This window comes from Diorhabda carinulata, chromosome 4 (assembly GCF_026250575.1).
Source record: "Diorhabda carinulata isolate Delta chromosome 4, icDioCari1.1, whole genome shotgun sequence".
Taxonomy (NCBI): Eukaryota; Metazoa; Arthropoda; class Insecta; order Coleoptera; family Chrysomelidae; genus Diorhabda; species Diorhabda carinulata.
Genome location: NC_079463.1, coordinates 9604179 through 9632064, shown reverse-complemented (window position 1 = coordinate 9632064; position 27886 = coordinate 9604179). Strand labels below are relative to the sequence as shown.

Below are 27886 nucleotides of genomic sequence, written 5' to 3'. Positions count from 1 at the left end.
ACTGAAAAGGAACGAGGATAATTTTGTCTATTGGTTCAGTCATACTTCACTTTAAAAGTTATCCGATAAAGGACATGAGACTCTTTAAATTTTTATTACAACACAATAAGTGTATATTAGACCACTATAATATATACAAAAAGTTTATAGTACATTTATAGACATATCAATATTACGTCATAATAGAAATCAAAGAAACACTTATTTCAAGCACACATTATTTTTTCTTATTCCATATTAATAAATATCGTTCCAATTTAGATTTTTAGTTTGTGGGAAGCAAACCTATTCGTTATAAACTTTTCAGTATTATAGGCCAACCAAAAATTAACATAACCTATTTTTTGTGAAGAGTAAAACTTTTTCAAGATTTCATTTACGTTTCAGGACAAGGGTCTGTTCTGAAAGTACCCCCACCCGATTTTTTTATACTCCCGAGAATAAAATCGACGCTCAATGGGAAGCATCACTGATTGGTACAGGCGGTCCAAACAACTGTGTGAAGATAACTATATTCAAACATTCTAATCGCTTTTACTATTTTCTATTTTGGAGTGTTTCTAATTTTAGGACTAGAATTTAAACGGCTATGAAACAGTATTGCAAATTACAATATTACAAGTTATTACAAGATTTAGAAAATCTGAAATTTGACCGATAGATCGAAATGTTTTCTCAGATGTAGATATAAGTGAGAGTTCTTGAAATAAAAGTTATTCTGATAGTGATGATGATCATCTAGCACCATATGTGATCACCAAGCCTGAAGCAGAATCTACATCAAAATCGAAAGAGCCCACTTTGAAACCTGAAGCAGAAGGATATACTTTAAAAGCATTTCACCTCTAAGCGCAAAGTAATGGCCTCATCTACTTTTAGATTTAAAGCAAAACGATTCACTTCAAATTCTGATATTACTGAAAATATTTTAATGAGGAAATATCAAAAAGTCTGGTTGCAATAAAAAATAACGGAGTGTTCAAAAAGCAAATCCATATACAGAACTAGAAGCTAAACAGACTCTCATTTTTTTATTCGATATACTAAATAAAATGGAAAATTTTTTTAATTTAGATTTTTGTTTATTGTTATTTTCATTGATTTGAGTTCTATAATTTTTATATGTCGAAAAAAATTTTATTTTTTCTGAAAAATTTCCAAAAAAAGATTATATCGAAAAATTAAATTGGATTGTATAGTGGCACGGGTTATTTTGAATTAAAGAAAAAAATCCAAGTGTGTTTTCATCAAAAAAAAGTTTTTTAGAGGGCGTTGTAAAAAATTTAATTTTTAATGACCACCCTAATGATTATATATAAATTGTAACGAAACACCTTAAGATAAATAAAAGAACTGTACATCACATAATCTATTGTTAATATCGAATATCTCAAGAAGTCATTTTTGATTTACATGTAATGTTTCCGAATACCAACAAACGTTGCGTTAGAGCTGGATGGTGGAATCGTAATAATATTTTTATGATGTACTAATAACTAATTGCTTTGCTTTTGTTTCCCATCGGTTAATAATTAGGATTATTAAGCTTCTAAAAACATGTGTTTCCGACTCATTACAACATGAGGTTTGTTCACAAATCCAAATGTGTGATTGCTTTACAGTTGAACTTATCTAGGTTGGAATTTCTGGAACCGTTGGTAACTGAACACACTGTTTACACCACTACTCACAATTACACTGTCTAACGCGTTTATTTTACCTTCAGTCTCTGAAGATTATAACTTGGTTATCGAAAGGCGCGTCAGACAATGTAATTGTGAGTGTTGGTGTAGTGGTAGTGTAAACAGTGTGTTCAGTAAAAATATGTATGGCACTAAACGGTTTTATTAGTACATTTAGTGAGTTTCTTTTCTACTAATTAATTGTTATTGACACTTATTTCGAGCTTTTATTTAGCTAATATTATAAAATTAATCCAAATTAGACCACCTTCCCGTAAGTGAACATTATCAACCACAAAATTCGCGACACTAGACACAAAGTGAAACAAAGATATGTCCATAACATTTCCGAATTATTAAACTACATACCAACAACAAAACTTTTAGATCCTAAAATAATATTTTGAAATCAACATCTTTTAATTTGATATAATCGTGAAAAATTTTTACTCTTGACCCGTTATGCTCGACAACTTTTGGTATCTTCTTAAAAAATAAAGAAAACAATTTGAATATAAATAAACATCAACAATAATAAAATTTGCGAACCTCCAACTACTTCACCACTTTCTAAATTCTAACAAAACATAGTCTCTTACAAAATTCATACTATTCAATAATGACATGTTTGATCATATTCGATTGATACTCATCTCAACCACAATTTAAGTCTCAAAGCATCCACTCCGTTTAGGTAATATCTGAAGAGTCGTTTATCCCGGACAAAACCCAATTTTTCATATAGCTGAAACAAAATTGAAAACATAAACAAAACAACATATTAATAATACCACAAATAAATTTATATAATATTTCAGTTAACATTTTTTAATATTAAACCGGCCAACTGGGAATCGATTTTAAAAAATGACAATTGCTAGAATTTTTTAGTATAATCTTACCAATAAGAGACGCTCCAGAAAAATCGATGGTATTATATAAGTAGGGCGGCCTGATCGACAGGACAGTTCTGTACAGAGTGGTCGCATCGTTAAAATAAAAATATTAGTATAAGTGTTAAAAGTATGGAAGTGAATAAATAGATTTATCACTATATTATTAATAGGTTTTGGATAAACCAGCTGAAAAGAATTCAATGGGTGTGATAATGATGTCTGGTTTATATTTTTAAATGATTGGCCATGCCGTAACATAAATTTTGCAATTTTAGCACGTCTCTAGCACTCATAATAGCGCTGATTTAAGTTTTTAAAAGTGTAATATTTTTACACCGCCTCCATTTTTTAATGCAACGCGTCAATCGCTTGCTTACGTCACCAGCGCCGATCAAGTTTCGTTCGACAAGCTACAGCAGTATCCGCACCACATTGTTTTGTTTTACCATCCTATCGCGTCGTATTAGTTCTATTTTTGGTAGGTTGTCGACAAAGTTTCGTTATAAATATTGTATTGTACCAAAATGTAGAAACACCACTATTACTACACCAAATAAAGTATTCCTAAGGGAGAAAAATTATGAAAAAAATACAAAGTACAAGTAAACGGTTTTGTCGTGAACCAATGCTCTATTTTTATTAACAAATCAATTTGTTGTCGTCAAAATAGCGACAAATCACTCCAGCCAGGAGCATTTTGTCAAACAGGTCAGCCACTCTCCTATACAATCGGCGCTGATGACGTAGAACCTATTTGGAACGGATCTTGGGCAGTATAAAATATATACAGACTGTTAAACTTGTCAATACTAATTCTATCCACTTGAAATACAACATTATTATTGTAAAATTAAAATTTTCGATAAAGAAGAATATACTTTCTTTAAATTTTACAAGTCCACTGTATAATTTAATACTATTAATGAAAAATCTAATCTTTGTTATAAAAAAGTATTTAGTTCAACGTTTAGAGCCTTCAATGTTATAAGATATCTAAGTAAACAAATCTATAAAATATTATCTTATTTTGCACTGCACGATCAACAAAAGTTTCATTGAGCTACCTTAGTAAGTTGATTCTTGTATAGTACGAAAAGTTTAGATCAGCTTACCTGTAGAGCAGGTTTATTGGTAACTTCAGTTTCTAAAACAACTTCATCGGCGTCGCCCAATAACATTTCGTTAATAGCCATCTGTACTAAGTTTGAACCGATTCTGAGTTTACGGTATTTTTGATCTACTGCCAACATAGCAATGTAACCTCTTCTAATCACTTTACGATGCAAATCTAACTTACATACTATGGCTCCTACACATTCATCTTCACACATCGCCTAAAAGTTATACGAATCAATAAACTCCTATTTAATTGGTCAAAATTATATAAAATATTGAGCAATTACAGATTATATCATTACATACCAGGAAACAAAGTTTAGGCCAATTGTGTATGAAATATCTGTAAGTGTATATAGAATATGGTTCCGAAAGGTCCTTCTGTATGATTTTCATGATCATTGGCATCTGTTGTTCAGATTCATACTGTATAAAATCTATTTTTGGTTTGATTGTTAGAGAATGATTATCCGTCAACTGCGCATCATCCTTTTTGTCTTCTAAACTAACAATTTTTAAACTATCTAATATTCCGATATCAACCTCACTGGAACTTGGTTGAGCATTTGTTGCATTCACCGCCTGCAGTTTTAGTTTAGGTTTATCACAAGAGATATTTTCATTTGAATCTAGAGTCGTAATAGGGTCAATTTTACTATCTACATTATTTACAATTTCACTGGAAATTTCTTCTAATGTACTTTGGTCTTCCTGCAAAAATATAATTAAAATGATTTTTATTATGCAAATTTTTTCTACAAAAATATGTATTATAATTGATAATAATACTATCTGAAAATATTTGAAACTGTACAAGGTTATAAAAATTATTTACATCAAGTTAATAGTACATAGGGGTACATTTTTTGAAAGACCAAATAATAATAATAAAGAACAATGTATGTATGTATCCAAAAACAGATAAAAATTGAAATTTCGAACTATTTCGGTCTTTATTCTATCTTATAAATTTTAATGCATTATGAATAATTTAACTGATGACTGCTACATATTTTTGAAATGTTACAACTAAAAAAAAAACCTTTTTTTGGTTAAAGCAGATTTTTATTTTGATATTCATGTTATAGCTGATCTATTGATTAATATAAGTATGACAATTGTGAAATGTATGTATGTGGTGATTAGGATGTCATAAATATTGTGACCCAAAGGATCTATTATGTCCCCTTTTATTGCTGTGGTACTGAGGATACTATCAATCCCACTCCTTTCAAACAGTTCAGGATGTGAAAGGACTTAAGCTTCTAGAGATCTTTGTCTTTTATTTCATACACTCTCAGATGTAATGCTTTGGAGTTCTGTAGTCCTCCCCTTTGAATGAATACGGATAGAGATTTCATCCTATGCATTACAGAATCTACATGTTGCACCTTCAGCTAAACCTATCGTTTTCATTTTAAGGTGTCTATTGAGGCGGCAAGACTCTTATTGTTATTTGTAGATTGTTCTTGCCTAGATTGATACATTCAACAAATCATCCCCGGTTATAGTTCCCCACAAGTATCTTTGTCTGTCTCAGCTTCTGCAAATTGTTACAGTAACTGATTTTTTCCCTATGTACCTCTTTCAGTATTTTCTCTACTGTTATGTAGATGATTCCACAAAGGTGATTGAAGAATCTCGTTTTATCAAATATCTCCTAAATGGTCTTATTTATGAAGTTCTTATTTTAGAAGTAAATAAAAAACATTAGAATAATCAATTTCATTTCACTATCTACTTCATTCCATATTTATATTATTAAAATAATTTAAAATTAAAAAATTCAAATTATCGTTAGTCAGCCTTCAAAACTACCCTGTTTTTATAAAGGATAAGATACATGGTGACTCTAAATTAGTTATCCTAATGACTTGGGAGACATTCCAAAAATATAAATCCAATAATTAGAACCATTTGAAAGAAAAAAATAAGTGTTTCAATGCACCCCTTTAAAGATTTGTATGTAAATTTAAAATATTTCTGGATTACCTAAATGGTTGTATATATTTCATTAGAATTGAGAAATGTTATTATAAATAAAAAACATGTTAGTGAATCTTAATTGTGTGGGTGGACTTAAATAGATAATTGCAAACAAAATTATGATTGAGCAGAATTCAATATATTGTAGAAATTGCAAATATGTTAGTTGGAATTTCAGGAGCCGTTGGTGATATTCATACTGAACACAACAATCACAATTACTCTGTCTGTCTGTTTGAATAACCAAGTTATCGTCTTCGGTTTCATTGTTACAGTTTAACTTCAGTCTCTGAAGACGATAACTTGGTTATAGAAAAGCGTGTCAGACAGTGTAATTGTGAGTGTTGGTGTAGTGGTAGTGTAAACAGTATGTTCAGTAATTGCAAATATATCAAAAACTGCTGGATTAACGTCAAGTTTTGTACTAGGAATATAAAATATTTTGATCTGTGGCATTGGCCGTTTCACAAAACATTTCTATCTAAATACATAATTTACAAATGAAAGTCTGGGTGATTAAATTTTTCAAATCCTTATGAACATAATATTTCATAATGGCAAATTCTTCACATCTACTTGTGAATCAACAAGAATCGTGAAATCATCATATAAGGTCAAGTTTCAAATCAATTCTCGAATCAATTCGAAATCAACATCAAGGTTAAGGACTTGCTGCATTAGAAAATTTTTTATATGTTTCAATGAAAAATTATGAACTACAGCACAGTACCTATAGATTTGTATGGTGACGTATTATTGATAAGCAATATTGACATGAAACTATGATATATGATATAATGAAATATTTGAATTATATTACTACTTTGACTGATTGTAATATATATGTATATATATATATATATATATATATATATATATATATATATATATATATATATATATATATATATATATATATATTTATTATAATTGAATATTGAAATATCAATATACTGTTGTCATCATAAATGATTCATGTCTAATAATAAATAATGCATAATGAAATATAGTTACACAAATTGAATATTTTAAGGAAAATGCATATTTACCTTTTGTTTAATAACGCAATTCTGTTCCTTTTCTCTATTGTCTATTGTATCTATTTTCTGCTTATTTCTCTTTCTTCTATTATTTTTTTTGCACCCAGTCGCATCATTTACATTAGATAATCCATTGATCAGCCCATTTTTTAATTCTGGTGGTTTTTCGTTTAAAATACACTTGTTTGATACGTCTTTAACCAAATCATCATTTAGAGTTGAAGGACACTTTTCAACTTTATTTTTTTTTGTTTTGGTTTTATTCATTTTTTTAAATGACCGATATTTCACCTTAAAATCATTACTTCAATACTCTATACAATCATTTGATAGAAAAATTTTTACGAAAAGGACATATTGATGTAAAAAATTCCAAGTAGTCAGACACTCCAGAAATTCAGAGATTTTTATAGGTTATCTGTTTCTTGCATCAGCGCAATGGTGAATGTCACTTTATAATTATTGTCTCTAAATGCAAGAGAAAATCTAAAAAACCATAATCCTTTCAACTTCGTTTTAGACGTAAGTATTTATTTCATTAGTTATATTTTAGAGTTCTTACCAAACGTTTATTAGAAGACTTTTGACTACATTGATATTTAAAATTTTTATATTATAACTTAACCTCAATTTTAGGCTATAATAGTCGTAATGCTATGAAGTTAGGTACATAAATTACTATTTCCCATAATATCCCAGTAAAATATTTGAATCCCTTCAAAATAATCCTTATCTAAAAATGGACTCGTCAGCTAAATTCATAAAATTCATGAGAAAATATTATACAAACTAAGTTGAAAGTGTGATTTTTTTTATATTATATGCATAAATTATTTTAAAAATGATCAGATTATTTGAAACAAAATTTTACTGTAAACGTATTTAGAATAAGTGTCCGCAAATTCCAAAAATTGAAATACTTATATAACTGAATTTTTTTATTAAAATTCAAAATCGAAACAATATCTGGGTACAAAGTAACAGGAAGTTACAAATTTGAAAATTAGAAATATCATTTTTAAACTTGACTGAAAATTACCCACAGCAGTTTCAATAAAATTAGGTGTTTCTATGTATTTGTACACTAATTTAGGAATCCTTTTTTTAAAATAACGATTGTAATTTAAATATGAAGCAATCATTTTACTTTTATAGAGTTAAAATATATAATATTTAATAGTAATAGAAATATTGTGAGTTGAATAATTTGTTCAACAAACCCATTTTTATTTAAATTAGCTATACTTAGTCAAAATTCAAATTGCTTTCATGATATTTTAAAGTGAAAATACACATATTGTGAGAAATAATTTGGAACATTATTGAATAAATGAAAAAAAGCAGGACTGCAAAAGTCTTGGACTTGCATAAGTCTTCCACAAATTGGTCTTTAGCTGGTCGTTGTCTTGCATTTTTTGAGCCCATCTTTAACCTTTCCATCTATTAAAAGCCTTCCTTCGTTGTACCTGATATTGGTTATTAATTGTGCTCTCTCATACTTTTTTGGCCTCTTTGTAACGATTTCTTAATTCTCTGTTTATAAAGATACCAACTTTCTCGTTTTAAATACAACCTCCAGTATACTATTTATTATTTGGATTCCCTAGAAAATTCTAGACATAATTCATGTACAATATCTTATAGTTATCTTCAACTGCATAGGAAATATTAAGTATTTCTAGATTCATTACAACAATTGAAATTGAAATTTTTTATTTCTAAGAACTAATCAATCCCTGATTAATGTACAACTCGATGCAATTGTTCAAAAACATATCAAGTGTAAAAGTTATTCTCTACCAAAGTTTTGACCACATTTCATGATCTTCTGATTCAGTAGCTTCATTTACTTTTATATCAACTTCCTTTCATTTGTTTTTTCTGTACAATTATTCGAAAAAATTGATTATCCTTGTATTGAAATAGAAGTTTGAAAATATCAAATATTAGAGTCACGTTAATAAGGGTTTAAAAATAACACGCATCAATAATTTATTTTGTTTTTCTGACATCAACTAAAAATAAACAAGTTCAGTGTTGATTAACACACGAAAAATAATTCATGACGTGGAACAGTCAAATGGAATAAATTTGTTAATACATAAATGAGGGCGTATTTAAATATGTATTGTTTCAAAAAAATTACCAACTTTCTTATTTTAAATGCAACCCCCACTTGATTGAAAGTGTCGTAATCGGTTAAGTTCGAATCAATGGATTGACAGAGTTGCAGAAGCTTTCATTCATTGGCCTCTTCGGCGATTTTAATCCTTTGGACTAGACCAGTGTTTCCCAACCATGCCCTATTCAAGTCCTTCTAATCAGTGATTATTCAAGAGGTATAGGATTTGATTTTGAAAAAAACCACAAAAAATTTGAAAAAATTGATGAAATCTATTGGAATCGATAGAACGATCAGTATAATTTAATTAATTTGAAGATGATTTAATGCGAATGTTGACCGCGGCTCCGCTTTAGATAGCCCATGCGCAAGGTCCAATTTTGGCACACTCTCCCTAACAAATTGGTCGGTGTTTCACTTATAAATACTTCAATATTGGCTTCCAGTGCGTCAATCATTGCTGGTTTATCCCTGTAGAATTAGCCATAACAAGAAATAGCCCAAAGGCGTTAAATCACACGATCTAGACTGCCAATTGACTGGCCCCAAACGTTAGATGAACTGTTCACCGAAGGCGACTCTCAATTTAGCCATTTTGTTCTCGTGCCGTGTGGCATGTGGCACCGTCTTGTTGAAACCATATGTCAGGCAAGTCCAATTCTTCCATTTTGGGCAAAAAAAATCGTCAATAATCACACGGTAGCGCTCGCCATTCACAGTAACGTTCCGGCCATCGTCGCTTTTGAAGAAGTACCGGTCCATAATCCACACCAAACAGTGACTTTTTCGGGATGTATTGGTAGCTCTTGCAATGCTTCTGACTTGTCTTCATTCGAGATGCGACAATTTTGCTTGTTGACGTATCCATTCAACCAGAAATGACCTTCCTTGCTGAACACAATTTTTCGATATAAAAGTGGATCTCCCTCCAACTTTGCCAGCTCCCATTGCTCGTTTCTGAATCGATTCATAGTTATATTAAAGACCAAATAGAACAACAAGAACAGACCATGAGACAAGACACAATTCACGCGTGATCTATCAAAAAAAGTGTTGCCAAAAGGATACCAACAAAAAAATCACTAAAATTCCTATGGCCCCCTATGTAACATAAGATACAATTATTAATATTAAATAATTGAATTGTTCAATTAAGAAATTAAAACAATAGGATTTAGGAAGATGACTAGGAAATTGTTAACGAACAGAGTAAGTGAGTTGTCAAAACATAACATATCACTAAATAAATCATGTGGCTACTGGGGGGGTCGATGAACAATATTCCGCATCCCATAATACTGAAGCCATCACTTTCCCAGCTGACTGTTGTCCTTTGGACGCTTCGGCGTAGTTAATCGACAACAGTACACTCAGATGATGATCATTTTGATATGGGAGTGAAGTGATGGATCCATGTTTCATTCGTTGTCACATATCGAAGCAAAAATTATTTAGAAGGTTGGCCTGCCAAACTTTGTCGATATGTCCACTCGTGCGATTGCTCTGAATTCCCCATATTTCTCTATATCTTCAGTTCTTACGTTGGTGACGTAGGCCTGATAGTTGGAGGCCCATACTATTGTATGAAATTGTATACTATACATATTGTTTGGTAAAGTTATGACTAAAATTTTCACGTATCCTATTTTAGTTACTAAATATTTGTTATCGTAATAATATTTCAGTTATTTGATCCCATAATAATTTGATTATTTTTATTTGGCGTCTATAATTTATGTTCCATCATCTAGAATTAAATATTTAATAACAAATTTGAATTAAAGTTTTTACTTCAAACACTGCATTATTTATTATATTGATCGGTTCCGTCTCTGTGTGCTAAACTTTAAGATGTATGAATATTGCACACAAGTTTCATTCAAAAAATTCTGACCACTTATTATTTTTAGTTTTAGTTCAGTCGAAAATTCATATCGTCGCTGGGCAGTCATGTCGTTTCCTACGCGAGAAGAACGCTCCAAATGTTGGGCGGCGCGTGACAAATATTGGGAATGTCTCGACAAGAACTCTAGTGCCGATAAAGACGAAAAAACAAATGTTTGTGTAGAATTCCGAAAATTGTACGAACAATCTTGTACCGCGCAGTGGGTGAAACATTTTGATAGAAAAAGAAACTACCTAATGTTTAAAGAAAAAATTGAAAAAGATGGGTATGAACCGCTAGATTCGTTGAAATAGTTTACGTACTTGAAATTTTGCAGATCAGCGTTTACAATTGATAAATATTCAGCCAGAACTTTGACTTATTCTTGTTGATAATAGATTCTTTACTTAATATAAAAACTAATTTTATATACAATATTTTCGATTTATTTATAGATAGATTTCAGACTACCTTTATTTGTGGGTACGTTTCTTACAATGTAAATTCCATCCATAAGTTGTCATGTCCAACTTTTGATTTGTGTTATAAAATGGCTGTTAGTGATATAAAAGGTTTCAAAAGTGGATGATTTAAAGGTGAGATTTGGAAAAGTTTGGCTTTAACAAACGTTCAAATTTGTTAAATTTCATATTAATTAGTTCATCATGTTTTCATTAGACAAAGTAAAAATAAATAAATAGTACGTTGAAATTGAGCAAAAATACTTATAATTATTTTTGCTCATACACCGTTTCATAATGTAAAGGATTGATAAAATGTAAATTTGCAACTGGTAACTTTATAAGTTTGTTTTGTAAACTACTGTACTTTTGAGTTCATGATTAAATCATTGGATATTCGTACTATTGATTGAAAAATATACCTCCGTGTTCATTGTGGGATATTTTATGTTATCAATACTTGAAATGCCACTATCTGATAATTAACAGTAAATGCAATAATTTTTATAACAATTGGTGCTGTTAGGATAAGTTGTTTCAGGTGAATGAAGAACCAAAAGTACTTGATATAGAATCACTATCAATTTTAGAATTTGATGCCTCAAAAATTGATATTTTTTATGTTTTCAAAATCTATATAACAAGTTATTGTGAACGGATATTTAGTTCTCTTTCCAAGAAAAATGAATGATAATTTTCTACATGATCGGATTCAAATGTACTCGACCATGGCAGTGAAATTTCCATCTGTTATATTAAAAAAGTATTTCACTATATAATTGGTAAGGTTAGTAGGTCCTATGTAAGTTAATAGATACTACAATTTAATAGCTAACAGTACTATAGACGATAATCTATTTTTATGTAAATTGTAACTGCAAAATTTCAGGTTAAATAATTGTATATAGTTTTCATTATATTGTTAGTCAAATGATTATCATTTATTCTTATCCATGGGATATGTAAATAAAGTTGTTTTTATGAGACTTATATTTTTATTCATTTCTATTAATGAAACTCATTATATTAATATAGATAGTCGTGTTTGCGATTGCTAATTAGAAGGCCAATTATGTTCCCTTTTGTTACTGGTGATGCTCAGTGTTTACAGCTGTTATATTAATCCAACTCCAGAATGTGCTGCAAAAAATCCTCATATTTTATTGATTTTCTCACTATGAGACAATGTAGATACAGGTCTCGTCCCCAACTTAACAGATTATATAAGTTGGATTCTCTGCTAAACCTAGAGTTTTTAGGTGTTCATTGAGGCGGTAATACCCTGCCAAGACTCCTATTAATATTTGTGAATTATTTTAACTTGGATCTTGTTTCGTTATAGTTTCCTAGCTGTACCTTTTTCAGTCTCAAACCCTGTAGATTGATTCAGTAACAGTTTTCCCTAGCTTTCTAGTGTTTTCTGTTTTATCCTGTAGCCGATTCCATAAAAGAGTTTATGTCCTAAGAAGAATTTATCCTCCTCTACTTTAACATGTCAGCTATTTCATTTCCTACCACTCTATTGTGTACCAGAAGCAATTGGAGGTTAACTTCTTGGCCATGCCATTATGGTCTCGGCTGCACATATGGAAGTCAAATTTTTTACGTTCAAGACATCGATTCTCGTGGTTTTTAGATCAGTACCCCCGACCATTGCCCCAATCATGTTTGGTCTTATTATTATTTTTGATTCCAGATATTTCTCCTCTAGACAAATGGAATTAAGGTATGCGGAGGTCAGTAAGTGCGCATAAGAGTTCTAAACTACCAGGCTCCATAAAATTGGGGATGCAAGTCCCCCTTTTAATGGTATAAATGGTGTCTTGCTTTTTTTTTTTGAATATCGTTTCCTTTTGAGTGAATTTCCCGTAGAGCGACTATATCCATCTTATAAATGTTCATTTCTTTGATAAGCGTTTTATTCGCTATATATCATTTTGTTTAATGTTTAATTTTTTTTTATATTATTGTTTTAATTGCTCATTGTCATGTCCATTGCCGTTTTCGAGGATGGTTACAGAAGTACTTGGACTAACAAAGAAAACACAATAATTTATATTTCAGGGTATTTTCTTTTAGGTCCATACACTTTCCCAGCGATGCTCAATAAGTTCGATAGCCTTTTTATAATAAAAATCGTCAAGCTCCTCTAAATAGCCTTTAAATGCCAACATCACCTCTTCATTGTTGGGAAATCTTTGACCACCGAGCCATTTTTTCAGGTCTGGGTGGAAGAGGTAGCAATTCAAACTTTACTTCAATAATTTTGGCCATTTCAATAACGGATTTGTGAGCTGGTGCATTGTCTTGGTGACCTAACTTTCTTCTTGCCAAATGCGATCGTTTTTGTTTAAAAAAAAATTATTCCGCGCACAGATGGAACGGTCTTTGCCTTGTTTGGAGCCGGTTCTCTCTTTTCAGTCCATTGTTTTGATTGTTCTTTTGTTTGGGGTATGAAGTGATAGACTCACGTTACATCCATGGTTATGAAACTGCGCAAAAATTCGACTTTATTTCTGTGAAACATTGCCAAAGATCCTCACGACGTTGTTTTTGTCCCATTATGAGCGAACGCGGCACCCATCTTGCACACAGCTTTCTGATATCCAAATTTTCAGTACCGTACTTTTTGAAATGCCTACTATACCTGCTAGCTCGCACACTTGCAGTACCGCTTTGTGGATTTTCGTCAACATTTCTGGAGTCGTCACCTCATCTGGTCGACCTCTGCGATGCTGGTCTTCACAGGTCGTACGGTCTCGTTTAAACCCTGCAACCCAATACTTTACTGTTTATAAGCAAGGAGCAGTCTCACCCAAAGTAGAATCTAGTTTTGCTTTTATATTGGTTGGGCTCAAGCCTTTCAAACAAAAGTATTGTATCACATAACGATGACCAATTTATTCCATGTTTACAAATTCACTGAAAAAGTTCAATATTGATGACTTCCAGCAAATACTAAACAACGGGACGTCTTCAATATATAACATATGTTATATAGATTGAGTACTTTCAACACTTTCAACTTTCACAGTGTTATTTTCCGAACAACTACCGTCATCTCTAGGTCAGACCAGGTACTTCTGGGAGCAACCTCGTACATTGTTGCTTCATTTGCACTTGGTCTTTTTCCATTGCCGTGTACGTTTAGGCATAATTCGTATACTTTGTTCAATTTTGATGATAAACATGACAGTGAAGTGTAAATTTACTCTCATCAGAAAAGATCTTCTAACTAGATCACATTGTTATCTAATATTGCCATTATTTGTTCAAAAAAATACGTTCTACTATCGAAATCGTCTTCCATGAGCTATTGAGTTGGTATAGGGATGCATTTTATCTATCTTCAATATTCGAAAAATTGATGTGCGGCTAACGTTGAATAGATTTATGGGGCTATCCAATTTCGTATCATCACTTTTTGCATTGTCAGCTACTTTTTCTATTTGTCCTTCCATGAACAAGTTCACGAAACTGATTTTCCATTTTCTCATTATTTCATAGGATATGCGCGGCAAATTTTTAAAATTTTCGTGAATAAGGCGAGCAATTATTTGAAAAATGGTTATTTTGTGCAATTAAACTGTTTTTTTTTTGACATTATTAGTATTGACACTGGCAATTACTTTCATTGGGCAGACACAAGTTGTTGGGGGTATGAGTTTTAAACGAAAATAAAAAAAATTTTATATATTTGTTTTACTTATATCAATATGAATAAAATATGGAATATGTCTAGAATTTTTTGATGATTCCAAATATCAAATAATATATAGGGGGTTGCATTTAAAATAAGAAAGTTGATATTGCCCACTGTCACATGAAACATTCTGTATAATGTTTTTCGCGTATTTAACACTACACATTGACCAAGCGTTTTTCCAAACACGTCATGTTGGTGAAGGCTTATAAGTCTCCAACATTATTACATACTGGAGTCTACTACTATTGTACTATACGGTATGTCCGGTAAACCCTGGTTCTTAATCTATTCAATCTGAAATGGTTAATTAATGGGTTTAATGTTGATAAATTAATGGGCAAATTCATTGTTCCAGAATTCCAAGCAAGAATGGCAGTGACTCAACGATTTTTTTGCCTAGAAGAATCTACCATCAATTAGTATGTTTATAAATATCAAACTACTACTAACCAAATCCATATTCAACTGTGATAATGAATTTGTTATATTGAATATGTTCTTTTTATTAAATAAATCTTTTAAAAAATAATCGTTTGTGGTTTCGTTCAAATGTTCCTAATAAAAAAATATTATTCCAAATAACGAATTCTCCCACATCTATCTTTATTTCCCATGGCATCCAACATCATTACAGATATAATAGTCAACAATGTAGATAAAGATAAAATCTGATTTGATGATTGGGCTTTCCCAAAAAACAGGTGAGAAATTAAAGATCAAACAATACAAATTTTAACTAAAAATTGTTTTGAAATGTGTCTAATCTCAGAATATTCTCCCGATAATGGGGATAGGAATATTGTAATGAATATTTCTGTTTCCCCAAATCAAAATATGAGAGTTGTCTGGAAACTTACTGACATGAACCTGAAGATCTCCATTTCTTTGGTAAGAAAGCAAGTGCACTGCTCCAGATATTTACGGCTTGTTTTATTTTGTAGCCTCACAAACCCTTCACCGATATCAGTACCATTATCTTTCAATTTTAACATAAATTGATGGATTATAAATGGAAGAACCTGATTGGTCTTTTGTTTTGTTTTAAACTTTCAAGACAGTTTGATGAAAACTTGCTGACTGAACATGTAAAAATAAAGCCACAATTCGGATGTGGGATTTTCAAAAAAGTTTTTTAGTAAGGCGGCTCCTAGACAATCAATTTTATTGACCGTTTAGGGTTAATAATGAAGATTGCACAATGAGTGAACAGAAATTTGAGTGAGTTTAATTTTTATTGCACCATATTTTTCCATTGCATTGTGTAGGATGAGTATTGGGCAATATTTTTTAGTCTGTGTTTCGTCTTGACGAGGAGTACACGCGCGCGTGCATAATGGCGGAAAAAGAGAATAAAAAAGTTAAGAAAAGAGAGTTTATCGTCGAATGTATCCAATTGTACAGAGAATTGCCATCTTTGTGGAATGTTAAGAGTAAGGAATATCATGACCGATTTTTTTTCTCAATCAATGACGAGACCAATTCTAGTAGATTTTGAAACTGTTCCAAGTTCAGTCGCAGTTCCGCAGATATCTTCAAATCTTTTAGAATATTTTCGTGATTGTATTTCTACCTTTTCTTGTACTAATCTTTCGACCACCAACGTGTTCGATTACGTTTAGCCACAAGCAACACGATTAAAGCAGCAGCTAAATCTTGTTCGGACATGTTGCTTTACGCACAGTGCACACTATTCTTCAACTAAACACGAAAACATTGCGCAGCAGTTGTTTTATTGCGCAATTTAATTGATCGTTTGGATTGTAAGCGCATTTTAATAATATTGTACAATGTTATTGTAGGGTCTAGGTTTGTTTTCAATATCCAAAAAGGAGCTTTTTAAAGACTGATACATTTTGAGAGCCCTTTCCAAGGCAGGCATAATAGCAAGTCATCTGGTTTCGCTATAACCGAGATTTGTTGATCTTCAGTTTCAGTTTCGGCACAAAATTTGTATCTTTACAATAACGCTTTCGTAATGTATTGGTTGATAAAAAAATCACATTTCAAATTTATTTAACTGCACTCTCTATACATTGGAACAATGCAATTTCATTTAGCGATTAAAAAATATTTTTATTGGACGTTAATTCGAAAATATAAAAACAAGTCGGACGAATTTTTCGAAGCATATTTCTTTGTTGGCTTAACGCCACGTTTCGATTCACGTCACCGAACATATTTCATCGTAATAATAGTAAATCATTCAAAATCTAACGTTTGATATTGCGGTACTCGCATAAAAATAGTTTGATACACGTTTTTATAAATTTCCAAATAACTTAAAATGATCGTATTTGCCCACTAAATTACCAGTATTAATAATTATTAGTTTTAAGTGAAATTATTCAAATTTTTTCATCTTGTTCACATTTATAATTAAATTATGGTAAGCTTATTATTTTCTAATTCTGAAAATAATTATTATGTACACTAAAAAATCGATTGCTTGTCACACAACTCAAATACAATTACTATTGGATCCAACAGATCTAAGTCTTATTCCCAGTTCGGGGACTGTCCGATCACTGAAAATTATTCGATGAGTAGGACTTTCCATTATTCCTTTCTTTAATAAGTTCGAAATGGCGCTCTAATGTAAGATGGACAGTAGTTCCTCGGTGGGTTTCTTATGTTTTCTTCTTCTTATTCATTTTTACGATCTCATGATCTGTATCCTCTCTATCAGTTCCTGGGAGGTGGACTGCCAGCTGTCTTGATTTCTATTTCTATTCAGTGTCGTTGAACTTGTTCTTCTTTTACCGAAAATTACTCACAAAATAGGTCTTCAATTTCCTTTATTATCCATATCCCCATTTACAACCCGCTCAAAATGGTAATATCTAAATTTAGGACTCGATGACTCACCTCACGCTTTTATAATATATATAGGTTTATATGCAGTTCATTTAGATCCATAGCCTTGTAATTTCTCTTCACTTCTTCGATCCCTTACCTTTTATTTCCAGTTCTGAATGTTTTTCTCTCTAAGGTCTTCTTCCACTACTTCCCTCCACCGTTTTCTTGGTCTACCCCTTTTTTTTTGTTTTTTTTGTCTTGCTTCCACATATATTCTTTATTTTTAATATAACTGTTTCGTTAAGTGTTTAAAACTGTTCAATCTGCTATTTTAAAGTTGTCTTTAATAGGTATAGATGTGTTGATTATTGCTCCTTTGTTGATTTCCTTGTGTTCGAACTTCGTGCTGGCGATGACGAGTCCCGTCTGCGTTGCAAAATTAACTAATGTTTTTTCATTGTCGTTTTTTGGATCGTGTTTGCTATGTTTTCCTATTACTCGCAGATATATTATTTCCTCTTTGCCAATTTTTGCATTGAAATCGCCTATCGCTACTTTAGTGTCTTTCTTTAGCATCGCTTTAAGCACTTCTTCAATTTCTTCATATTTTTCTTCAATTTCACCTTCTTCTCCTTTGATTGGTGCATATATCTTCAATATACTTCAATTTCTATACATTTTTTTACTTCTGTATTGTGTCTGGCAACCAAGCTCTTGTTGCTCCTCCACTATTATGTAGTTTCCTACTTTCTTTACAAAGTCTCCTTTTTAGTTTGTTTCTGGTATCGCCTATATGTCGATTTCATATCTATTTATTTTCTGTATTGAAACTTTCAGTACTCCTTTGGCATATGTACTGCTTACATTCCCAGTTCCTATCCTTAGTGTTTTTATCTTCTTTGTTCTCCGATTCTGTTTTCATTGCCGGATCTGATTTCCTGTCCTCCGTCCTTGTGGGGGTATCTAATGCTACTAGTTTGTTTGATAATATGTTTTAACTCCTTTTTTCCACCTTATTCTCCTCCACGTTCTTGTAATTCAATGAATTTTTTTCTATATCTAATATCTAATTGAAAATCTGTTTAGTTGATTTTATTATCAAATAAATAACGCTATCAAGTAATAATTTCTAACCTTTTTTTTCAAAAATGTTGTTGACACACAACGCAAGTTCACTTCACTTTTTTTTCGAGATTTGGAAATTGGTAGTAATGTAGCTGCAGGGTCCACCAGATCCAGCAAAATTTTGAAAGTGTTCTATGAAACAAAAAAGTTTAGGAACCACTGCTATAAATAGATACTGTAGTAGGCATTTAAAAAAATGAAAAATTTATGATTTTTTAAAATATATTTCAAAAAAGAATAGTATAAAAAAATAAAGCATTGTGACAAAAAGCACAAGAAAATTAAAATATTCACTTTTATAAATAAAAACATTCAAATAATCAGATTCAGATGGGTTAGATGATCTCCTGACTTTGTAAGTGATGCAACCTAGCAGAGAACGACAGCAGCAGCAGTAGTAAAGATTCCAATAGGTGGGGGTCAATTTGAGTGAATAGTTTGTCTGATATACAGTAGTTTTGATCAGTACCAGATTAGTGGTTATTACAGGTGAGCCATAATAATTTGTTAAACTACCATATATATAATTGGAAAGTGTATTTTTTTAAACGTTTTATACGTTTTCAAATTGTACATTTAAATTTACAAGGTTTTTTCAAGGCCCTTCAAGATTGTTCATATGAGACCTATTTACATCATAAACATGTTTCTGTTTTGTTGTATTGTTTTACCTTTATATATTTTGTGAATAGTTCTACGCAGTCTAGTTTGTCTCAATTTGGAATTGGTTTGTCAATAAGTTTTCCTTTTCAGTTAATTCTTACTGAATTCATTTTTTCTTTGTATTTATTGATGTTATAATTTGAAAATATTTTTTATTGTCAATGTCATGAACATCATTGTTACTAATGTGACCGTGATAAATTACCATCATTTTTGGAAGTCAAACTTAAAGGTATATTTCTTGGTTCAAATATTCGAAAACCAGAAGCAAGGGTGGAGAATAATTAAAGGAAATGCAGGATGCAACATGAGCTTAAAGTCCATTTCCTTGAATCTAGCCTGGACTACTTTCCAGAAAGTCTTGGAGATTTTAGTGAAGAAGAAACATTACTTGGCAATGTTCCAGAAAAACAACGGGAAGATTGAACACAAGCGAAAATCTTTAAAAAGAATCTTCAGTGACAAGTGGATAAGGCATTTATAACACTTTGAGTCAATTTAGTTATAAAATCTTTTAATTAAAAAAAAATCATCTAGAAACAAATAAAAATTCATACCTCATATGGTAGAAAAACTTTACGAGATAAAAAAACCAATATCATATTCAAATCCAGCGCCTCAAAATTGTTTTTACAACAATTTTCAAAAAGGTCAATTTTTGCATACCAGGGTAAGTAATTTCCTCTACAAATGTTCATAAGTATTAGATTGTACAAATTTTTTTAACTGTGTTATTCACCAAGTTTTGATTATTGAATTGAAGTACATAAAATTAAAGAAGTTGTTTTCAATTGTATTTTTTGATTGGTTATATTTTATTCAGTCAGTAGTTGAAATTCAATTTCTTGTTCTGAATGACTAAATATAATATAATTCTAATAAGGTCAAAATGATTTATTTATACCAACTCTGTTATTGACAGAAATATGTGGATGTTAAGGTCAAAATTATTAACAAAACTGTTTTATGATTTCATCAGACCAACTTCAGTATTTTCAAATAACGCTCCACAATGCATCACACAAATCAGTTAAACAGACTTTAATAAAATACCATAGTTAGCACTACCTCCTCAATCGCTTAGTCAAGAGTCTGCTGATCAGTCAACATAATAAAATATTTTCAGTATGTTAGGATTCACCATTGCCAATAAGAAAATGTCCCCCTGTCTGGTTTGGCTTTGTTTTATTTATAATCATATCTTCTCTATGATACATTAGAGTAACATCTTGAAACTGTAATAAGCAGTTATTTATATTTTTTTTTCATTAACTAAATTTTAAGCGTAGTTTCAAGGTGTTACTCTAACAGGTAAGTTATGGTTTGAAAAATGAATCATATAGGGGATATAGTCATTAATAAAACAAAGCCAAACCAGGCAGGGGGACATTTTCTTCTTGACAATAATAAATTCTAAGTATTCTAAAAATATTTTATTCTGTAGACTGATCGGCAGGAAATTCCGCTGCGGGCGGATTTACATTATTACATTGAGTATCCTTCGAACCAACTGGAAAGAGCTCTTAGACACTGAAAAGTTGAGTCATTCAAATCGATCAAGGTTACTTTAACGACCTTATTTGTGTAGAGGTGTTATTTGAATTTATTTGATTGGAGTTGTATTCATGTATATACTTTTATTTTTAATAAAATTAAAATGCTACACAACATTTTTTTGTTTCAAATATAATATGCAAAAAGGCACAAAAACATTTTTATAAAAGAAAATAAGTTCAAATTTAAAATATATATACAAATAGTTATCAAAAATCGTAATGTATAAAAGCACAACAGCCGAATTTGTGAACTTGTGGAACAGTTTAAAATTAAAACTGTTAAATAATAAAATCGAGATTCACTGCCCTAGGCTAAACCTTTAGATTATAATTTTTTTATAATCATTGACCAATTAATAATTGGTTTTGTCAGAAATGTATCTACCACCATCTTTTATTCGGTTTTGGTAGTAGTTTCTTTTAGTTACAAACAGCAATAAAATGATAAATAAGCATACCTGATACACACACCTTACAGTATCACAAGAACCATTATTGTAAGAAGAGGGCAATCTCTAGTTTCTGCACTAATTGCATACTTTGGTATGCAATTATTAACATTTTGTCTCACAAACTAGTGCAGAAATGATTAAAACTATTACATACTACGTGTATGAAAAATAAATTGACTAAGATATTCCGATACATTTAAAGTCAGGAAGGATACATTTATAGTTAAGAAAGGAACACATTATGTAGGGTAGTTATGTGAAAAATTTTGGATATTTGAAACTATAAGCATTTCTTACACGAAAATTTTATGTAATCTTAAATATGAAAAAAGTCCCATATTATGTAAATTCTGCATTTTGAGCAGTAGTGATTCCTAATTGTAAGATGTATCACCATGTATACATTTCTTATAAAAATAAGGTTTTTAAACATTTTAAAATATTTTCGACTATTTAAAAACAATAAAAAGTTGAATATAAAGAAAATATTATGGAATGGACATGAATGTATAAAACAATATATAAATTTTAAAGGGATTACCCTTTTAATGGCACTTTAAATACTTTCTATTGTTCTTTTACTTATACTCTATAATATCTATTCTATTGTTAATTCATGTTTATCCTCTTCTGCAAATCTGGCATTCATTTTTTCGGCCCAAGCGTTGAATTCATTTTCCTAAAATAAAATGTGGAATATTTCAAATGATTTGATTGTGATTAGAAATATCAAATTAACAACATTGATCATAAAAAATGTCTGAAGGTTCCAAAAGAAAATTATACAAGAATTTGTATACAGTATAGAAACAAAATTTATGTAACATAAGAATATCTATACAAAATAGCAACCAGCTGAATTACAATCTATCAGTGTAACGGCCGGTTTAATAATCCCATCCTAATTGACACTTTAACTAAAGGAGCCTTCATATTAAAGGGTCCTTTAACTTAACACTTAAAGTGAAGCGGTCCCATAACCAATTTGTAATGGTATCTTCAAGGCGTTAAAATAAGGTTGGTAGGTCTGGCCATAATTCAAAAGTTTTTGACAGATACTAAGGACAATATTCTGTACTTTTTCAATATATGTCCTTAGAAAAAAAATGGAACGTAGAAGTCTGTGTTAAAGAGTGTTTGTTATGACCCCAACATTTATTTTGGCTCGATCTTTGGTGGCGCGCTGTTGTGTTTATTTTTCAATTCAATTTTCCATTTCAATTATACAATTCAAACAATTATATTTCACAGCTCAGCACTCTTTGTACAAAAAAACAATATCGACTATCGGAGATTATACCTTGTGGCTTATGATTTATCTTGTCAGACTAGTATGATATATCCATTTTCCGCGAGAGTTGAACAGTACTTCTCTTATGCCTTTCGCGTGAATTGTCCGTTTAGTTTTTATATAATTAATAACTTTTCTTTCAATACTTACTTCAGCTTTAGTCATAGCGTTCTTTTTCTTTCTCTTAGATTTCTTCTCGTCCATTTCATCATCAGATCCTTCGGAAAATAGTCTTTTTCTTCGCTTTTTTGGGAAGATTGGCTACAACACAAACAATTGATGAAACATTTGCCAACTAATAATATTTACATGATGTACCCATAATTTTTATCATTTCATTACAAAAATAAAAAAGATCAAAGAAGCATTCATAAAACTTATTTCTGCTAAAAACTTTTAGGTAGGTAGAATCCCGGCTTTTATGCTTCAGCTCATCTAATCCAAGCTGATGAGAGCATATTGAAAGAATGGAGAGAGGTAGACAAGTGAAAACAATATATGAAGCAAAAATACAAACAAAAATATATAACAAAATAGAACATTTATTATAGAAAATATATATCTAAATGATACTGATTTCAGGTATATTTTAATAAAAAAATATTTCTTTCATTTTGTCCTTAAACAAAATATTTTGTTAGTATTGTCAATTAGAAAAAACTATGGCCAAGGTAAATTTCATTCTCTGTCCCAGCTGGTTTATCATAAAAAACTATGTACATTTTTAACTGGTTTTGAAGAGCTTTTAGATTATATATAAGTATTATTTACTATAATTTCTTATTTATTAGAACTTTAAATATGATTATGCTTCTAAATGTTCTTCAATTTAGGTTTTTTCTGAATTTTTTGAGAAATTATAAAAGAAATCAGAAGAAACATAAAATCAAGAACATTTAGAAGCATAAAAATATTATTATTTAAGTAAGAAAATATATTTTCGATTTAAAATCTAAACTAATTTCACTTCCAAAATATAATAAAAATTGATTTATTTAATATTACATACCATATCAATATTAAAATCTGTATCTTTTTCTTGATCAATGTCTTCAAATAAGTGAACTTCATCTTGTGGAACTTCATAATTATTTTCTAAAACTGATGGCAATATATCTTCGTTCAGGACGTCCCCACTTTTTCTAATCTCTCTCTCCCCACGTTTTCTCTGATAACTCTTTCTTATTGATTTCAAAGGATTATTTTCTTCATTTTCATCACTACGAATTATGGACACATTTGGAGACCTAATATCTTCCTCTATTTTTTTTGTGGGTGTTGAAATAACTTTGTTGCTCTGGATTATTCCCAAAACTCTCCTGGGGACTTTATCTACATTGTATTCCTCATAATCAAATAGACTTGGTCGATTAGGTACATCTTGTTCATTATGAGCACTTTCTATGTAATCCAATATTGAAGTTTGAACTGGTTCCTTTACATGTGAAGTATCTACAGATTTTTTGGCACACAGTAATTCTATCCTTTGTACGAATTCATAATCAAGAACCATCTCTTGTTCTTTACATGGTAAACCGTTCTTTTTTAGCTTTAAAATATGTGGATTTCTTTTAAAGAAACCTTGAAATCTCCAAGGATGTTCTTTTTTCTAAAATAAAAAATGGATTAAAAATAAAATACCATAATATCTAAATCTCAACAGAAACAAACAAACTGTCATTGCTTTCTCACCAAATAAAAGGTGTACATCTTTATAATGACTCATTTCCACAACTCGAGAACTGAAAATGCAGGTTTCACTAGATTTTTGAATCAAGATTATGAACACAGATTAAATACCCTATAAAGACAGTTGCTTGTTCTTTCCACAAATGTATATATGTTGACATTTACGGACATTTTAAATATTTACTTTTTTTACAATAGCAGTTAAAAATTTTTTTTAGATATTCTGCAATATTTATAACAGAATAAGGTTCGTAACGAATTTTCACAATGACAAACATGTTTATTGGCATTGAATAATACATGATTGGAAAGCTTAGATTTCTCTCTATTTTTCAACATAATCACCGCTTAGATCAATGTTTTTTTATCCGTAGACTTCGGAAGTATGTAGAAGTGTAAGGTACCCACTTTGAATATTTATTATTTTTTTTTGTTTTCATTTGATAAATTGTAGGCTAACCAACTAAATTTATCTACATTTCAATTTTTTCCTTAAGTAAGTAACTCGATGTTAGACAGTATGCAATGCAATAAGAAATGTTTGAATTTGTTTTAATACCTCCTGTAAGTATTTTCAATAAATAATTACAATTTATGATAATTTTCTTCAGCATGTCTCTTTATAGTGAACAGTTGTCATGGTATGTACAACTATCTAAAAATCCACATATCTCCTAAACCATAGATTTGATCAAATTGAGCAAAGAGTACCTTTTTGTTGAAAAATCGATTGGAAAATTCATTTTTGCTATGTTCAGCTGGTACAGGTTGTCCATGTAAAAGTTATGGATTGTTAACCATTGAGCATGAGTCGCCCCTGGCTTTCAGATAGTAGTGTAGATTATTAAAATCTGCCAAACACTCTACATCCATTAAAAATCCGCAATGTTAGAATGTATCATTTAGAAAATATACTTGAATGTAAGTTCTGATTTTGCAACTTTGAAGGCATGTATATCAGAAACGAGGGGTCGTATGAGTAAAATTTTTTGTCACAGCATCTATTCACTCCCCAATTTTTTACATTAAATCACAGAATACCCTGTATAGTAATAAGAAACAAATTTTTTTGATTTATCCACATCTAATAACTTTTATAGTAGAAAGTAGCATAATACAACAAAAATTATATTAGAATTTTAGAGTTGTTAGTTACTTACCTTATGATAAAATCTGCAATATTTTGGTGTTTCATCAGTTTCATCTTTGAAACCAAAGAATTCATCACATCCAACTTCTACATTTTCAAAATCGTTATCTAAATCAGATTCGCAGTTTTCATCTTCACAAAAGAGAGGAATATTATCATGAAACTCTCTTTGCAAATTATGAGATTTATCTAATGGATTCATATCTGAAGTTATACTCATATTATTTGTTTCATTTTGGTAAGTTGTACTTGAATGAGAACAATTTGCTGCGTTCGTAAACTCAAAATTTTTAATGGTTTTTAAAAGTATGTTACTGATAACATGTATGTGAGGGGATCCATTGTTCTTTTGTGATGAACCTGGTATCTTATTTGCAGAAATTTCCAAATTAGTAGAATCATATCGATTTAAAGTGGAAATAGTTGTTTCATTCTTATCAAAGCCACGGAAACCATCTTCTATATCTAAATGTGGAAATGAAATTTTTGAACTGTCATTAATTGAATTTGTTGCTAATTTCAATGGTGGGTTAGAACTATGTGATTTCTTATTTCCCGAGTCACGATCATTTACTTTATGCAAAACATTTTTCATTATATTCAGTATTTTCTGGTCATAGCTTGGAGTTATTTTTGTTACTTTTTTCTTCTTAGTTGTTTTCTTTTCCTTCTTTTCAATTTTCTTCATTATATCGTATATGGTTTTATTGAATTTTGCAGAGCTTCTTTTTTTTTGTTTTGATTCTTTTGGATCAATAATATCAAGAGCATAAGGATCTTTAGAATTATTCTTTGTTAATATCGGAAATTGTTGTCTATAAATAGGAACTTTTACTTTATTTTTATCAGGTGTACACTGATTAGTTGATTCTTCTAATGTTGATTCGAAATAATTTTTAACTGTACCTTTTCTCAACATCTTTGGTAATGGAATAGTTAACATTTTTAATGTTGAATTTGCAGCTTCTTCCGATTGCTTATTATGTAGCTCCTTATTTACATGTTTTTTATATCTCTCGTCAAATTTTGTTTGTGACCTAGAATTAGCATTCTTGTTAGATGATGGCTTGTGTGTTACATCATTTGAAATAATATTGTGTAGTTTCACATATAAGTCTTTTTGGAAATTTCTATTATGTTCAACATTAAAGCTAGCATCCGAATCGTTTTCCAAATTATGGCAGCTTTCTTTATCCTTTCCTATACACACTCTATTTTTTCTTTTTGTACTTGTTCCCTTCTGTGATGGTATATTTTTGTTTTTTGTAACTCGTGAAAATTCGTCTATACATTTATTTTCAGTTCTTTCTGGAGTAAGACACTTTTTGGTACTAATTTTTTTAGATGTTTTTCTTTGAGGCATATTAACGTTTGAGCAGTCACTAAATGGAAGTCGAGGAATAGATATTCTCAAAACCTGTACGTTTTCAATTTTATTTGCATGTAATTTCTGCATCTCTACCACTTTTAGTATCGTTTGTTAATTTTTAAATCACGATTCAGTAATAAAAATATTTTAAGATTCGACATCGTTTTTAATAAACCGCGAAACTAAACATAACTGTTTTTAGTCAAGCTTGTCATTTGTCAATTGACAGAAGGAAATATGATTAGGTTAACCTGATCACTGATCTGAGTGTTTGGAAAGTATCCTGATCGTTATTATAAATTTCACATTTACGTGGACGAAAATATATTAAATTTGATGAAATTATAAATATATAAATAAATTCGGCTTCCAAACGTCCTTCGACGTTGTCGGATATTGGATCCTTGATTATAACTATACTTCAATCTGGCAGCTACTGAACTGCGAAGAAAAAAAATAAAATGTGGAAGGAACGGGAATCTACTCGGAAACTATTGAAGAGGAAATGAGTACGTTAAAAGGATTCGAATAAAAAGGAGCTTATGCTAAAACTCATACAGAAATTAGGTTTATGTTTTTAAAATATTTCGAGGTTGTTTGTCTTGATTTAATATCGCTTTTCAATGAAAATAAGCTTAAATAACAGGTAAAAATTTGACGCTTCGACCTACTTCGGACCTCATCAAAATATTTTGATAAATTATATGCAGGGGCCCGTATATCTGTGTTGGGAGGAGGGCGACAAGCAAGAGTTATAAAAAAGATTAATTTATTGCATTTTTGATTTAAATAAATGAAAACTTGTAATTAACTAAAATACCTGAGTGAACAACATCTTCAAATTCTTTTATTTCTGTAACATTCTCACTTTGAAAGTGTTTGTACATGACGGGGAAAAATC

At 30.5% G+C, this 27886-nt stretch overlaps 3 protein-coding genes and 1 long non-coding RNA gene across 5 annotated transcripts; 2 read left to right on the top strand and 2 right to left on the bottom strand.

The window, feature by feature from the left end:
* Positions 1 to 78: 78 nt before the first annotated feature.
* LOC130892363 (N-alpha-acetyltransferase 30A-like) lies at positions 79 to 7402 on the bottom strand. The gene is made up of 6 exons (XM_057797757.1): positions 7283 to 7402; positions 7066 to 7206; positions 6730 to 7011; positions 4001 to 4405; positions 3691 to 3912; positions 79 to 2427 (listed from the first exon to the last, which is right to left on the bottom strand). The coding sequence occupies exons 3-6, from the start codon at positions 6985 to 6987 to the stop codon at positions 2332 to 2334; spliced, it is 981 nt and encodes a 326-aa protein (XP_057653740.1). The 5' UTR covers positions 6988 to 7011; positions 7066 to 7206; positions 7283 to 7402; the 3' UTR covers positions 79 to 2331.
* On the top strand, positions 7104 to 15423 carry LOC130892365 (cytochrome c oxidase assembly factor 6 homolog). 2 transcript variants are annotated; one of them, XR_009059027.1, is made up of 3 exons: positions 7104 to 7242; positions 10753 to 11323; positions 15250 to 15423. XR_009059027.1 is itself a non-coding variant. In XM_057797758.1 (2 exons), exon 2 carries the CDS (start codon positions 10793 to 10795, stop codon positions 11039 to 11041), a length of 249 nt encoding a protein of 82 aa, XP_057653741.1. In that variant the 5' UTR covers positions 7104 to 7242; positions 10753 to 10792; the 3' UTR covers positions 11042 to 12174. The 2 variants fall into 2 exon arrangements, 1 of the variants encoding a protein (XP_057653741.1); XM_057797758.1 differs by lacking the exon at positions 15250 to 15423 and having other exon boundaries at positions 10753 to 12174.
* A 1763-nt stretch (positions 15424 to 17186) lies between these two features.
* On the top strand, positions 17187 to 23280 carry LOC130892708 (uncharacterized). Its single transcript, XR_009059078.1, has 3 exons — positions 17187 to 17280; positions 19140 to 19304; positions 23178 to 23280. It is a non-coding gene; the product is annotated as an uncharacterized LOC130892708 (long non-coding RNA).
* On the bottom strand, positions 21101 to 27212 carry LOC130892706 (uncharacterized). The gene is made up of 4 exons (XM_057798260.1): positions 25627 to 27212; positions 23787 to 24386; positions 22928 to 23038; positions 21101 to 22165 (listed from the first exon to the last, which is right to left on the bottom strand). The coding sequence occupies exons 1-4, from the start codon at positions 27070 to 27072 to the stop codon at positions 22085 to 22087; spliced, it is 2238 nt and encodes a 745-aa protein (XP_057654243.1). The 5' UTR covers positions 27073 to 27212; the 3' UTR covers positions 21101 to 22084.
* Between the last annotated feature and the right edge of the window lie 674 nt (positions 27213 to 27886).